This window comes from Octodon degus, unplaced genomic scaffold (genome assembly GCF_000260255.1).
Source record: "Octodon degus isolate 3935 unplaced genomic scaffold, OctDeg1.0 scaffold00094, whole genome shotgun sequence".
In the NCBI taxonomy this organism is placed as follows: domain Eukaryota; kingdom Metazoa; phylum Chordata; class Mammalia; order Rodentia; family Octodontidae; genus Octodon; species Octodon degus.
This window is the reverse complement of record NW_004524670.1, coordinates 8810092-8826608: the sequence shown is the minus strand read 5'-3', so window position 1 is coordinate 8826608 and position 16517 is coordinate 8810092. Positions and strand designations below refer to the sequence as shown.

Below are 16517 nucleotides of genomic sequence, written 5' to 3'. Positions count from 1 at the left end.
ATCAGCAATCTTTTGGACAGTTTCACTAAGTTGTCAGGCTAGCCTTGAACTTGGGATCCTCCTGCCTCAGCCTCCCAAGTAACTGGGATAATAGGTGTATGCTATCACACCTGACTGAGTATGCCATTTATAACATTATAAAGTGATTAATTAAACATAAACCAATGAATGGAGCTATGAGGCCTACCTTTGTGCCAAATTTCTGAGTCAGAATTTATTATGGAGATGAGAATTTCCCTTTTATCTTTCTTCCATTCTCTGTCTTGTCTATATTACAAGTCTCTTAATTAAATGTCTTTTGTTTTGGAGCCTTTGTAGTCCAGGCTGGCCACAAACCCTTGGTAATCCTCTTGTCTTAGCCTACAGATTACTAGGTTTATGTATGTGTACAACCATGCCTGGTTTAAAGGCCTTATTGAAATTAACACTAATCAGATTCCACTGTCTTTTTGTGACAGTAATTTATACACATTGTATAGTAATTCTAGCTAAAATGTTAAATGTTTAATGATCTTTTCTAGAATTTTATCCAGAAACAACTTCAGAATTTTCATTTACTTTCTGTAGTTTGCTTTCTCTTTTTTTGGAAACCTGGAAGATAACTGATTTCAATATTTATACCATCTAGCTAACCCTTCTCCTACTCATTTTGTTTTTTTTTTTTTTGGTTCCTCGAATGCCTTCAGGGCACTTTTGGCCAGCGGGAGAGGTGTGAGGTTCGAACTCCAGCAACCTGAGGCTGACAGCTTTGTGGAAGCAGCCACTTAAAGGCCTGAGCTAGGGCCAGGCCCCCTCATTTTGGTTTTAAAAGATTAATAAAACTGATATTAGGGCCAGTGAGGTAACTCCACAGACTAAGCGCCTGCTTAGGCAGGTTTAGGAACCAGGGTTCAATCCCCAGTCTCGCATGCTGCACTGGCCCCACCCCTGAGCTTGCTGAGCCTGTAACTGAGTCCAGGCATGGTGGCCTACACCTGTAATCCCAGCACTAGGGAGGCCGAAAACAGGAGGATCACTATGAATCTGAGCTGTATGGTGAGACCCTGTACCAAATATATAAATGGGAAAAAACAAAAACAAACTGATACTGTACAAGTAGTTTATATCTGCAGTCAAAGTCGGCTTTTAAAAATGAGCCCTAGACTTAAGAAATCTTACCTTCTGTGGACATGTGGTGTATGCCTTTAATCCTGGAGGCTAAGGCAGAAAAACTGCAAGTCTAAGCCCATCCTGAACAACAACCTAATGATTCAGTGAGATTTTGTCTTAAAATTAAAATTAAAAGAGGCTGAAGATGTAGCTTAGTGTGGTGGCTCTGGGTTCCATTCCCAGTACTGCAGTGGGGCAGAATGTGTAACATGTGGGAAGAGCCGCTATCTCTCAAAGGCAGCTTTACTTGCAGATGAAAATGTAGGAAAGGAAAAGATACATTATCCAAATTAATTTTGCAGTCACCAGGAAGAGTAGAAAGATAAGTGTCTTTTTTTTTTTTTTTTTAATGTATCGGTACAGGGTTCACTATACAGCTCAGACTTGTAGTGATCCTCCTGTTTTCAGCCATCCCAGCACTGAGATTACAGGCATGTACCACCTTGCCAGGTCTTAGTGACCAGCTCAGTGTGCCTGGGGGTGGTCCAGCACTGGCATGTGGTGCCTAGGATTGAAGAGTGTGTCCTTTTGATGGGAGGAGAAAGTGAGGCAGTAGAGAGTAATGATGAGGGATGCTAGATTTGTGGGGAGCCCCTCCTGAAAAAGACTGGGGGCAGTGAAAAAGCGTATCTTAGCTGGGAAATTGCATTTTCTTTTTAGTGATGCCTTCTGCCTTCTGCCTTTTGAAGGCAGATACTTTTTCTGGAGGAGGAGGGCAGAAATGATAGAATCTACCTTTGCTGCTCTTTAGCTATCATTTGTGAATGCCTCATCATTAGGAGACTTTCCTCTGTTGGTTCCCTTCTGTTGTCCTTAATCATTCTGAGCAAGGGTCTCCTGTGACTGAGTTTTCCCAGCATGACTATTAGCTTCCCTTCTTAGTGGATTCCTTTTTAAAATCTGGTGCCTCAGTCTGCAAAAGAACACAAAATGGAACTCTTCTATACTCAGTAAATTTCCAGACTACTAAAATAACAAAAATTTCAACTTTTGGCTGGACTCATGCTAGATATCACTAATTAGAATGAAAATGATGTTTTAAAAGTTTTTAGCTAATAAAAACTGGAAAATACATTAACCTAATGAAAGTAGTTTTGAAATACAAAACTCTGCCCACAGGTTCATCAGCATTTTTTTTTAAGACTGTAACTGCCTGTTTAGCACATTCTTGCCAGCGTGATGCACTGGTGGTACATGCATGACCACCCCCACGCTGCCCACGGGACCGTCATGCTTATAACACTGCTGGTCCATACATTTAGAGCCACCTAGCAGTGAGACACACAAGTTACAGCCCTGTTTATTAATTCTTATTTCAGAGTATTTCAGGCCAGCATTTTTTTGTTTCAGAGTCAGAATATGTAGTAGATTTTGGTAAAGGACAGAGTCTATCCCATAAAGGTTAAGGTCCGTTAGCGGTAGGGATTACTAAAGTTCTGTGGCTTGACACTTGTTCTAAGATATAACCATATTGATCCTCGTGGCTAGGAATCATTGACTTGCAAGAGGGAAATTTTCTGTAATACATGAATACCTTGTATCATTTAGGTAAGTCTTGGTTATGTAATTGCCTCCTGTGGTCAAATCTCAGGTTGGTTATTTTTCTGTTTTAAATTGGTTTTGTTTCTTATCCACAGGTTTAAATACGTGCTTTCCCTAACAGTCTTTTCCATTTTCCCTTAAAATCTGTGGCTCACCAACCCTATCTAGGTACTTATTTCTAAGACCAACTGTTGACCTTCACAGTATCAAAATTCATGGTTTACCAGGGCAATCATACAGCGCTTCCTCAGGCCACTACTTAAGTTCACCGCAATAACTTATATCATTTCTCAATAATTTATAATAGTTGATTATATGATTAAGATCCTCAGTACTTTATAGTTAAAAAATATCAAATGAAGGCCAGGCCTTACAGAATTGTTGTTTCATTTTTGCTGTACTAGGGCTTGAATGAAGGGCCTTGCACATGCTAGGTAAGTGTATTACCACTGGGCTGCACCGTGAGTCTAGCCTTAGAGATTTTAAAACTGCTGTATGATTTCGTTTCACCCTGGGTTTAATAGAGAACTGAAATGATTTGTTCACATCTCACAGCTCTTAGTGGCAGAGCTGGCTGCCACTAGGGTGCAGATCTGATTTATGCCCCATGTAGTGCTCTGCCTTCTTGGAGGCTGAGGCAGGACACTGGGCACTGAACCCAGGACTTCACACGTGCAAGGCCAACATGCCACCCTTACATCTGATCTCACTGTTCTTAGTGCATTTATGCTTTCCTTAGAACTTACTTTCATTTTTTAGAGGTTTTAATTGTTTTTGTAGTTGATAATCTGGTATTTCCAATCTCGTGATAAGACTGGTAACACAAGTATTATTATGATTATTTTTTACATTTAGATTTAAAGATAAAATAATATTGCCTCATTGAAGCTGGACAGAGTTTCTACTAGAATTGAAATTATAATTATGGAGAATTTCCTGACTTTTGGTCTGGTCCTGTTTCCATTGTGTAATAAAAGGCCTTTCTGTTAAGACATCTCATATATTCAATTCATAGAGCAAACTGAAAATAAAATACAACTTTAAAGTAACTTGTCAGTTTTAAACTTCTTGCATTGTAACATTAATATATATGTTTATGGGGGGGGGGCGATAACCTAAAAAGACATATTAAAGTTGCTTTTAGAGTCAACTCACAAAAGTTAAAAAAAAAAGCCAGTATAAATCTATTCATATTATTTTTCAAAATTTGTGAACTGTTACTACATAGAATGCTTTAAAACTTTATTATTATACAACCAAATTTCTGGCATTAACTTTTCAAAATTTTTAATAACTCATTCTATTTTAGAGGAGAGGGGCCGTTGAAAACTTCCCAGGATATAATTCATCACCTAGAGGTATGCTTTCCTTTTACTTTATGATACTTCTTTAGTTCTGGGCAAAAGTGGATTGTGGGGGTTTTCTAAGATTTCTTATGCCACGTGGCTGTTTGCATGTGTGCATACCTGTGTACTATAGTGAATGGTAGAAAAGTAGAGGTTTGCCGTAGCATTTTATGGAACTTTCTAGGTTATCTCATTAGAAAGAAATTTAAGTATTATGGGGATAAAGTTGAATAGGCTTTATTGGTAGTCAAAGCTACAGTGCGTTTTAGGTTTTCCCAAGTAGATGAAAATACCTGTGAGCCGATACAGCCCCTTGTACCTCCCGGAGGTCTAGGAAGGCTTTTGACTTGTCATCATTGAATTGGATGAATCATACGGATAACATGAGATACTGCATAGGAAAGCTGCTGTCATGGGCTGAAGAACGTTAGAGTGCTAGTGTCCTGTGCACCCACATTTACGCTGAACTGGGGCACTGATGGAGAGACAGATGTGCTGGTGCTCTCCTCTCTGCCCTGCACCTAATGGAACCCCGCATGTGCTGTCTCCCGCTCTCCTCTCTCCAGGTAGTGTCTGTAGATTGACAAGGAGGTTGCAAGATTCCCGCCGGCTTCCCCTGACCCCCACAAGAGTCTGTTTGTTAAAGTATTTCTACATTTGAAAGTTGGAATTTTTATCACTTTGCGATTCCTGTCTAGTTTCCTTTGGTGCTTCTGTGTACTTCCACCCTGACCGCTTCAGGAAAATTTTCAGATTGAGCACATGACTGTCAACACAGAAGAAATGCAGAAAATATTTCTTCTGGGTTTTTATGTGAGGTAGACTGTAAAAGAGCTACTCCCCTTAAAGCAGCTAGGTGAAATCTGGGATGTGTTCTGTTGAGTTTGGTCCATGTCCATTCTCTGCTGTGCACTACTCGCCTTCTTCCAGAAGAGCTGAGTGATTAAATCAATGTCTGCTCATTGCTCCCCACTGAGATGACCATAAAATGCATCTTTTATTCAAAAATTTTAATACTAAACTTGTACTGTGTCTTAGATAAGAGCTCGGGGGGGGGGGGGAACGACTAAGCAAAGCCCAGGCCTGATAGAGCTTATGTTCTAGTGGGAGGAGAGAGACAATATGAAGTATCTAGTACACATATACATATAAAGTTGTTAGAGATAAAATCACATAAGATCAGAATATCAAGGTCATATGGGGGATCAGAAGACTTCTTGAAGGTGGACATTAGAATAGAGGCACTGAGGGACCGGGGAGATAGCTCAGTGGTCTAATGCCTGCCTGGCAAGTGCAAGGACCTGTGTTCGATCCCCAGTACCACACGCCATGCTGGCCTTGCCCCAGGCCTGCCAAGCATGGTGGTACATACCTGTAATCTCAGGGCTGAGGAGCTTGAAACAGGAGGATCACTTGAGTCTGAGCTGCGTATTGAGACCCTATACCAAATACATAAATTTTAAAAAGACAGTAATGAAATGAGACTTGAGTTGGATACAGGGTACAGAATTTCCAAAAGAGCAAATACAAAGGCCCTGGGTTCTGTGGGTAGGGCTAGAAGAACCAGAGGAGTAAGGAGGCAAGTGGTGCAAGCCAGAGCAAAGTGACACTTCTGTAGGCCAGGGAAGGACTTCTCTTCTGAGCATCATGTTCATGGTGGGTGGGTTCTAAGAAGCAGTGACTGATTTTACTTATGTTCTGTAAGATTTTTGACTTGACCACATGGGAAAGGATGGTCTGATTTACTCAGATAAGGAACATGGAGCTTGGAGAACACCAGATTTAGATGGAAAGATTTAGAGTACTTTCTTTTGTTCATATTAACTATGAAAGGCAAGTAGAACACACAGGACTGATGTCAAGTTGTTCAGAAACAGAGACTTCGGAGTTACCAGGTTTTTGTTTGTGGTACTGGAGATAAAGTCGAGGGGCATTCTGTTACTGAATTATACACACTCAGCCCTTTATTTTTTGAAGCAAGTCTCATTAAGATGTTGAGGATGGCTCTGAAATTACTATCCTCCTGCCTCAACCTCCCAAGTAGCTGGGATTTCAAGTGTGCCTGATAGGAGTTAGTAGTTTTAAGGTTGTCTCAACACCCTTATATTCCATGAGACAGACCTGGATCCTACACCCAAGGGGCTTGCAGGCTAAAAAGGAAAGAAGATAGGCAGAACAGCAAGTGGTGATATGGCATGGTGGGGAACACGTGGCAAAGTAAACCATCGAGGATGGTCAGAATCTAGATGCTCATTGGTTTCCCTTTCAAAGGATGGGGAAACATCCGAGACTGAACTCAAGAGTGTCCGTACCCAGGAACAGCAACATGTTAATTACGGCTGGTCAATAAAAACCTGGAATCATGGCTTCCTCCTGCATAGTTCTATTTAGCTCCTAAAGACCCATTGTTCCTCTTCATGAAAGACTCCCAGACTCACCCTGTGCTTCCTACAGCTCTGAGAGCTAAGTCTTCATCCCTCACCTGGTGATGCTGCTCACTCTAAAATATTCTCCATGTCATTCTAACCTCTGACATAGCCCTATCTTAGCTGTCCAATCTTATTATTCACTACTCTTCATCGCTGTTCTGTTCTTGTCACTAAATGGTGTAATGCACAGTAGTCAGTCAATCTCGAACAACAGCAATCCAAATTGTTCTTCTCAAAATGATTGTGGAATGTTTCTATAGGTGACAAATTTAATCTTGTTCAGGTGGAAGAAGCAAAGTTTTAAACTTCACCTCATGCTCCAAGATTTATCCTTTTTTAATTGGAGGTTATGAGCTTGGGATTTTTTCAGAAACCCAAACAGACTTTGTATGGTTTAATATTACAGGCTGAGTATTAGTATTAGAGGTCTCCAGAGAGACCTTCTCAGAGACTGACTTTGTTTTGGGTCATGGGAAGACTTCTTAATCCAGTAAATCTGTTTTCCTGGGCAGAACAAAAATTTTAGGAATTCTATGACATATTTTTAAAAAGTTATGTTTTTAAAATTATATAAAGATTATATTTACCCATAAGACATCAACCTAAAATGGTGATGCTTTCCCTTTCTACCAGGTTTTTGCTACAGAAGGATTAAAGCTTACTTCAAGTGTACAAGCTTTTTCAAAACAGGTAACATACGTCAGTCTCCCCAATGCTCATGGCAAATGTTGTTTACATATTATTGTATATTATTAAGATATAAAGGTATTTAAAGGGCCAGCCAGATAGCTCATTGGATTGAGGTGCCTGCTTAGGTGGAGCACCGTGGCCAAGGATTAGATCCCCTGCCTGCCTTGCTGGCCCTGCTCCTGGGTCATGCTGAGAGTGCAACAGAGACTGTGGTGGCGCATGCCTGTAATCCCAGCACTTGAGAGGCTGCAAACAGGAGGACTGCTACGAGTCTGATCTGTGTAGCTGAGACCCTGAACTACATTTAAAAAAAAAAAAAAAAAAAAAAAGATATTAAGGTATTTAAAGTGTAAGAGATACAGTTTTGTTGAAGTTCTTATAACTTCCTAAATTACATTTCAGCTGAAAGATGATGACAAGCTTATGCTTCTCCTGGAAATAAACAAGCTAATTCCACTATGTCACCAGCTCCAGACAGTAGCTAAAACATCTTTGCAGAATAAAGTATTTCTAAAGGTATGTGAGTCTGCTTCTTGTACTATGGATAACCACTAAGAAGATAACAATGTACAATGTACTGATTATCAAAATAAAGGTTTGTGAGAAGCTTGCAGACTTCTGTCCTTATCAGGTTAGCACCAGCTGCTGGGGAGAGGGGGGACGACAGTGTAAATATTTATAGGTCAGTTTAATTTTCATGCCTTAACTGCCAGGATCATTTATTATCTGCTTTATAACCAACTGCAGGGAACAGCGGGTAAACCAAAATTAGCTTTTTGTTTTGTTTTTGGTGCCGAGGACCAAACCCAGGGAATCCAGCTTGCCAGGCAAGCATTCTACCACTCAGCCAAATCCCCAGCCCTCAAATTAGCTTTTTGGATAGATTAATTCCCAAGTAGTGAGCAGCTACCCTGAAATCCTTAAGGCACTGCCTGCCTGAGGCACAAACACCTCTTCTGGGCTCCCAGTTCCGAAGGAGTGGTGCAGAGTGCAAGGAACCACAGACTAGGGCCTTTCCTGCCACTACCTCGTCTGTGGGCAGTGACCTGGCCCCATGTCTGTCTGGGGTTAGTCATCTCATGTGCCTATATTTTTACCCTTGATGTTCTCTGAGTGCCATGACGGGGAAATCAAATATTCAAAAACAAATAAATGGAAAAGCTTGTTAAAGGGCTACTTGCAGAGTGCGATTTGCATGCTTTCTGTTGCTTTAGGTTGATAAGTGTATTACAAAGACCAGATCCATGATGGCTCTGTTGGTCCAGCTGCTCTCACTGTGCTACAAACTGCAGAAGAAGGTGAGGTTGTTTTTCTATCTTAAACTCATTTTTTATTAGTGTACAGAAAAGTATTTATGAATCTTTTTTTATTCAGAGCAAAGCAGCATCTCATTGTCTTAACTCTTTCCAGCTTCAGATAGAAAATAGCAGATGGGTCTCAGTTACAAACAGAGATGCCACGGACAGTAAAACCTGAGAAGCTGTTGGGGTCAGACCTCTGGATCATCGTGGCAAAACTGGGATTTTAAGGAAGCAAATAATATTTTACATTTGCAAAAATTTAACAGTTCTATAAAGAAAACACTGCTTGTGTGATCTTCAGAATGGGAAGTTGTCAACTAACAAATGCCATGGGCGTTGCTAGAATTCTAATTGCAGTGTGATTTTAAAAAGGAGCACTGTACTAATAATGTTCTTTAAAAGATAAACCAAATATCCCGACTGTCTTATTGACAGCAGCATCCAAAGAAGCTATTCTGAACATGCTCAACTCTGGCGTATCACTATTTTATTTATGCTTATCATTTAGAAAATTTCAGCAGAAAACATACAGTAGTTTGAACACAGTGTTTTTCTTAACCTTGTGGACTCTGCAATCCCTCTGCCCGTGGAAGAACTCCTCAGATCCCATGACCATGCTAGCACCAGTGTTTTCCAGCAGACATTTCATGTAAGACAGGTCCCTTGTGAGGCTTTGTGTGTCACTCTCCTCCTGTCTGAAGCAAGGCAACAGAATCCTGAAGCAACTTCTGGAGAAGAAAAATGGCTCTCCCATTTTAACTCTTCAATAGCTGGCCAACTGGTCCTAGTGTTAGAATCCTAAGCCTTTGTTACTTGTTACTGCTTTAAACACTTCTGAACTCTCCTCAGTATTGATGAAATGGCAAATACAGACAGAATATTGAAACCAAGGGCTGATTAAATTCCTGATGATGTACTTTATATGTGTGGCATTGGAATGTTCATTATAAAACAAATAAACATCTTTAGTCTTTTAAACTTTATGGTTTAAAGTGTTTATGGGGTGAGGTTTTGATGGAAGGGTGAGGTTTACTCTGTTCTAGTATGTCAGTGTGCCCTAATACTTTGAGATTCACTTTGAAATCAGTCATATCCATCAGTTGCCAAATGACAGTGGAAACCTTAGCTGCTCGGATGATCTTTATCTGGGTCACCCACAAAATCATTGTTCATCAAAGCCCCATGAAGAATGGTGCTACCAATTAGTCCATGTTTTGTTGTCTTCTGGAAGAAAATAAGATGCACACAGCTTGGCTAATGACCTTTATAAAACACTTTGTTGAACTGTAAAATCAAGCATAATTTTCATTCTGTGACATCAAAATACTCTTAAATTACAGAATAAAAATACTGAGAGAATGAAGTGAAGAAATGTTATAGATTTCTTACTATCATTTTACATGAAGTCTTAGGAATCACTGTGCTACTTAAGAGATCGACTAGTTTGTGCCCACATTTTCAGGTTGGCATCATCAGTTTGGTTCGATCTGTGTCATGTATGGTGGGTATATTTAGGGAACAGTCATCCTGTCACTTGAACTCTTTAGAATTTTGTAAGCACCAAACATAATTTTAGGGTTTTATTTGCAGCAGACTTTTATACACCTGTGAAAGCACATGTGCATGAGGGGAAGGGATAACGTGACTTGAACAACACAACAAAAGGAGCCAAGGGAATTTATACATCAAGTAAATTCTTCTGCATGAAACTATTTTAAATAAAGACAATATTTAAATCTATATATGTGTTGAACTCTTCAGGGAAAAAAGACACAAGATTTAAAATCCTGTAAGTTGAAATTCGAATGTATTTAATATTAAGCCACAAACTGTTTTGGTTTAAACAATGTGACCATCTTTGTTCTGTTCCAAGGCATCTGTGCCTCCGAGTGACATATTCTCCAGTAACCTCTTTGCTAGAAGTAAACTTTTAACTAGAATGTTTGAGACTGAATGACTACAACATATTTGCTGGGACCAGCTTAACCCTGCATTATTATAACACCTGCATTTGCTAGAAAAGCCTGGTTTTTTCCAAACCCTTTTCATTTCTCATTAACCAGTCAAGTGTTATAGTTCTATGTTGTTTCAGAGGGGTCTACTGACAATCAGGAGACAGGGCTCATGTTGTATTTCTGCATCTCATCTACAAGCTAGGAAGAGGATCTGATGTGGAAGTAACGCTACTTTTTAGCAGTGTCACACTAACACAGACTGGGTAAGAAAGGCCACTTAGCCCCAGCCCCCTGCAGTACTGGAGTTTGAAGTGCTGTATCCTGTGTACAGCTTTTTTTATTTTGAGATAGTATTTAGCCAAGTTGCCCGGACTGGCCTCCAACCTGTAATCCTCCTGCTTCAGCCTCCCAAGCAGCTAAGATTACAAGCCTGCACCTACTTGGCTAACATGTGCTTGGTTAATTTTTTTTTTAAATGTATTTAGTACAGAGTCGACAGGGTCTCACTACATAGATCAGGACTCATAGTGATCCTCCTGTTTTCAACCTCTCAAGCACTGGAATTTTAAGTCCATGCCACCATGCCCACTCTGTTGGGTCTCAGTGTGCCCCAAGAGTGGGGCCGGCACAATTTTTGGTGCCAGGGATCAAACCCCGGTACCTGTGCTATGCCTAAGCAGGCACTTTAGTCCACTGAGCTGGCTGGCTGGCCCTCACATGCTTTTTTTTTTGTATATTAGGGAAGGGTCTACAGGGTCTCAATGAACACTCAGTGATCCACCTGCTTACAGCCTCCCAAGAGCTGGGATTACAGGTGTGTGCCACCACACCCAGTCTCAACTGCCATTTCAGTGCACCCCAAGGGGCAGGGCTGGCATGATAGGCTGAGGAATCAAACCCCCAGCTCCTGCACCTGTTTGCAGGTGCTTTAATGTGCTAAGCTATCTGGCCGGCCCCCACATGCTTGTTTTTAATCAGAAAAAAATTCCTTATTTGCCAAATGTTAGAAGTAAAAGAACAGAGGGAACACCTGGGCAGACAGGTCTGGGCGCTAAACAGGTCTGGGAGCTAAAGACAGTGGACTTGTGATGTAAAACAAAGGGGGAAGTGCAAGAGTCTGAGTTCAATCCCTGGTTCTGCCAAAAAATAAAATAAAGACAAAGAGGGAAAATACGTTGAATGAACAGCAAGTCCTCTGCTGATGGCTGGATGTGCAGGGCACCTCACAGGCTGGTTCTTCAGTGCTCTCAACACGGCTGAAGTCAGGGAGGGTATGAACCTCGGTCCTCATGAAGCACCTGTTGTGCCACCAGTGCGCTTCTCCAGGACTTCTTCATACTGTTTTTGTGTCAATAAACCCTCCGTTATGCTTTTACTTTCCTCAAATTTGGGTAACACAACTGCAATGTAGCCCTCAGTGGATGGCTGAAAAAGAAACAGACTAATCGATCAAATAATAAAAAAATCTGAAAAGAGGCACAGGATCAGATCATGCTGTTTGCCCCTCTCTCTTACCTTTTCTTGAAGAATAGATGGCTTATGAAGAATGTTTTCATTTACTTCCATCAACCGTCCTCTAACACAGCTATGTGAAAAGAATTGTTTTTAAGAAAAAATTATTTTTACAGGAATTTTTCCTTTAGTGAAAATAGGCATTTGAGATTAAGTTACTGTCTTCCTAAATGGTAGCTAAAAAGTTACTTACCTAGATATAGTATATTCTTCTCCATCTGAACAGTAAATCTTACACAAAGGTGCAAGTTCTGTTAGAAACTGTGCCCCCTGGGTAATGAGAAGGAAGAAATAATTGATACACATTCCCATTTGCCTTTGAGAGGCAACCATAGGATCTATTGCTGGAATTGGTGTCTTAAATAAAAATGATTAAACACTCAGAAATTTTGCATATGCTCAAGTAGATGTAAGTGCTATTTACTAGGTACCACCTTACATTATAGGAAAAATAGCTGCATATGGGCAGTTTGGTTACAGACTGGTAATATTTTTTAACTAAATAAGAAAGCCAGATATAGTTAGGTATACTTATTTCAAAGTGCAGGAAAATTTACCAACAAATAGTAATATAAATCTCATAATTACAGTATGACAACACTGCCAAATTTCAGTAAGACTGCTAGCTTTTATATTTGATTCCTACCTTACTTAACAGATAAAAGGAATTTCTTTATCTGGATCAGTTAGTAAGTTTTTTCAAGGGAGGCTATTTTTCTAATATAAAAACAAAGTCATGTCCTTGGAGACAATCTGGCAAACTGCAAAATTCTAAGCAGCAAAATAAAAGTAATTCCCCCATTATCCATAGCCCATCTGTACGACATTTTGATGCATCTCTTCAGATATTATGATATAGTTGCTGTTTATGTGCTCCACAGATGGGTGCATTTGGGAAGGTTCTCACAAATCTCTCTAAAGAAGGCTCATGAAAGCTGAGGCAGACATGTCTTAGACACCGCCCAAGAACTTTCCTGTAGTGAACATAGGCACTTGCAGTTAATCTATTCTTTTACTTCTTTGCTTGCCATATAAAACACTATGAAATGGCATTCGGATATTACCACTTTGGCTTCACTCTTCTGCATTTGGTACTTTGGGAAGGAAACAAGGAGAGGGTTTGTCTCAGTGTTTACACCTGGATCCCTGTTAAAATAGCAGAGGTGAACCAGGCACTGTGGTACATGCCGTAATCCCAGCTACTCGTAATCCCAGCTACTCGGGAGGCTCAGGAAGGAGGAGCACAAGCTGAGCAACTTTTTTTTTTTTTTTTTTTAACTTGAGCAAGTTTGTGAGACCATATTTCAAAATGGGTTAGGGGTGCTCCCTGGGAACAACCCCCAATACCACCACCAAAAATGCTTTTTAAATTCTTTCTTTTCTAATCACTTAGCTTGGGAGAATAAGTTCCAAGAGCCTATCAAAACTTCTCTGATAGACACTTAAGGTAGATCCCTTTCTCTTATTTGTTAGTAAATGTACTATTACTATTTTGGAAATTGATTTATTACAAGAGATTCATAAGCACCAGCTGTTACTAAATTCAGTGACAGTGAATCTGAGACTAGCCTGCTGCAACTAGCTGTTGCAACTGAGAGCTTTAAAAGGTTGGGCATCACTGTTACAGTTTGTAGACTGTTATCTTTTAAGAAAGGTGCATGCTTCTCTAAATCCATTTATTTCCTAAGCGAGGAGAATCAGTACTTGCAAGGCACGTGATTGGGGTCTACTGGAACAGTAAGCATGATTAACAGAAAGTCTTAGGGATGAACTCATTAAATAACCAAAATTATCCATAGGAATTTTCCCAACCCACTGAGTTTGTCAGGATACTTAATATGTAACTAAAGTGACCTTTAGTTCAACTAAAGTGATACCTTTTCAACTAAAGTGATACCTTCTTTTGATAACATGTCCTCTTGCCTAGAATTACAGAGGATAAAGATAACATTTTGTGTAACTAACCATTGTGTGGAAGTAGACCACGTGGATAAACACTGAGTGGCAGTGTTTTCCTTTTAGACAAATGGTAGGAGCAAATAGTACGTATTTTCTCAGATTGATGTTATTTCTTAGGATGTTTCTTTTTAATTTACATGTGAAAAAATGTAACATTTTTTCACATGTAAAGAATAGCTGGTCACCTAAATTTTATGGCACATGAGATACCAGGTTAGTAAAACCACAAAAACAAAGTATCTTTTATATAGGTAGAGTTCTCCATTCACAGGCCTCCTTTCCCCTCCCCCGTCCTGGGAGTGCTGCAGAACCTAACATGACAGATAGCTACCTTGTGAAGTATCTCATTTTATTTTGGCCTACGAATTTCTTTAGGGTTAAAATATTAGTGGGGGGAAAAACACCAGAAAAAACTGCTACACACATATGCTGAACATACATTACTGGTCTTTTTTAATTTTTGACACAGGGTCTCACTATGCAGCTCGGGCAGGCCTTGTGCTCACTTTTGTACTCTCCAGGCTGAACTCAGTGATCCGCCTGTCTCAACCTCCCCAGTACCAGGATTACAGGCATGAGCCACCACACCTGGTTCCGGGGACATTACTGGTCTTAAAGCTCACTGGATCTATCCAATCTATGCCCATAAAGGATTTTAGTAAAAATCATAGAAAAACAAGTACATACGCGCTTGAATTTCCCGGAAACCTTGTTCTGAAGTCGGCTACAGTTGGTGCTGATCTGATAGGAAATACTTTTAATCGTTTTTCCACTTTTAAGAACTGGATGAGATTCTGCCAACGTGATGACACATATTCTACAAGAAGGAAAATGAAGCTGTGTTACTGCTTGGTAGAATTCTTCCTTTTATAACACAGTATTCCTATTGGTATAAGAATACCTGAACTGACATTCGTTTAGTCAAACTCCCTCTCTTTTTCTTTTTCCTCTGAAGCCTAACTGTATCATAGGGAATATAATAATGAAATAAAATAGCATTGAATTGCCTTCCTGGGAAAAGAAAGAGTACCAGAAGCCTTTAGGTAGCACCTGGGTAGAAGGGACAGAAAGGATGCCAGTGTGTATAGGACACCAAAAATGTATCTACTGTGGTCTTGGCTCTGGTAGTTCAGTCATTAGGTATAGGCTGGTTATTTAGGTAGCAGAAGACTGAGGAAATGGTCTTCCATCTGGATGCTTGGGTAAGCCAGCTGACTTGCTCAGAGTAGTTAGGCACTGGAAGATTCACTCCTGCCATGTAAACTCCTATAATAAAACCATTTCAATAGAATGGTGGATCATTTAATGAATATGTATTTACTGAAGTTTTGTTCAATATGAGACCATATAGACCAAATAGCAGAAAAAAAGCTCACAATTTGAAAATTCCTATTTTGCTTACCGGTTAGAGTGTTGTAGTACACAGTGGTCCTCACAAGGTTTTCCTTTGACATCTACAATAATAAATGAGTCAGTTGGTTATTGAAGCGATATTTACTACAACAACGTGGTACTTTCTCTGGTTCACATATAATTACGAAGATCAAGTTCATACTGCTATCACAGATAACTGTTCCTTACTTGAAAAACTAAAGGCTTACTATGAAGTATGTAAACAGATTTGACTGAGATTTATTTGTTCAACACAAAGGTGACTGCGTCTTTGCTCCAGGTTACTTTATTCTTGGTTTAAAATGAGATGTTTTATTTATGTAAGAAAAAAGCGGTTAGTACTGCAGTTGTATTTATAGTACACGAAGTTTTGGTGGCTGTCCTGACGTGAGCATGGGAAGCCACATTCTGGGAAACCCCTCAGTGCTGGGGGAACCAGGATGGCTCGCTACCCTACATGTGGCCAACAGAAAAATATGCTGCAGTATGAGAGAACAAAAGGGTACAGCCATTACCCCTGAAAGGGAGAAAGCCGCCTTAGAGGAATCGCCAATGCTCCTGCCACTGCGACTTTCGATAGACAAAACAGCACAAGAAGAACGCTGTCTTCTAAATGGCAAATGGACTACACTGGAGGCTTTTCCTTTAGGTACAATTTCACTTTCCCATGTCCCTACGTGAAAAGCAACCCCCTGCCCGTCCCTACTATCTCACACTTCAGGTGGCTAGCCTCCATAGGACTTATCCCATGACATCCCTCCAGACGCTCCAGGAGGGTCACTGTCCCCTGTGCGCGTCGCTCATCTTCCGCAGGCAAAGGACACTGCAGCCCACGCTGCACTCCTCGCCAACCCCGGAAGGCGCCCCGCCGTGCTGCAGGCCTCTAAGTCTTTGCAAACGCCGTTCTTCTCGCCGCGGGGATTGCCCTCTGACGCGGAGAAGAGCTCGCGGGGCTTTTCCTCTGCCACAGTAAGTCAGGATCAGCAAGCAAATGCGGCACGCGAGCGCCACCATTCCCACTTACCAGCTTTGTACCAGCGAGTGAAGTACCGATCCACCAGCGAGGGAGCGGCGGGCCCCGCGGCCGCGGGCTCGGTAGCCATGGAGACCTCCCGCGCCCCGCCGCCCGCCAGGCCCGGGCGCTTCCGCTCTGCGCACGCGACTGGGAGGCGAACCTTCCGGCGCGCGGCTGGCGTCCTGTGCACGCGCGCTGCTTCCTGCCCGCAGGCCCCGCCCACCGCC

General features: G+C 41.0%; 2 protein-coding genes across 2 annotated transcripts in view; one reads left to right on the top strand and one right to left on the bottom strand.

Annotated features, from left to right (window-relative positions):
- Ctnnal1 (catenin alpha like 1) overlaps window positions 1-9435 on the top strand; it is a 53512-nt gene extending 44077 nt beyond the window's left edge. The window contains exons 14-18 of the mRNA XM_023722928.1: window positions 4001-4049; window positions 7100-7156; window positions 7559-7672; window positions 8371-8454; window positions 8567-9435. Of these exons, the coding sequence (XP_023578696.1) occupies window positions 4001-4049; window positions 7100-7156; window positions 7559-7672; window positions 8371-8454; window positions 8567-8632 (370 nt within the window). The 3' untranslated portion in view covers window positions 8633-9435. The remainder of the gene's footprint in view (window positions 1-4000; window positions 4050-7099; window positions 7157-7558; window positions 7673-8370; window positions 8455-8566) is intronic.
- A 1896-nt stretch (window positions 9436-11331) lies between these two features.
- Fam206a (family with sequence similarity 206 member A) lies at window positions 11332-16478 on the bottom strand. Its single transcript, XM_004638101.2, has 6 exons — window positions 16300-16478; window positions 15286-15337; window positions 14571-14700; window positions 12118-12194; window positions 11928-11997; window positions 11332-11837 (listed from the first exon to the last, which is right to left on the bottom strand). Exons 1-6 carry the CDS (start codon window positions 16376-16378, stop codon window positions 11700-11702), a joined length of 546 nt encoding a protein of 181 aa, XP_004638158.1. The 5' UTR covers window positions 16379-16478; the 3' UTR covers window positions 11332-11699.
- Between the last annotated feature and the right edge of the window lie 39 nt (window positions 16479-16517).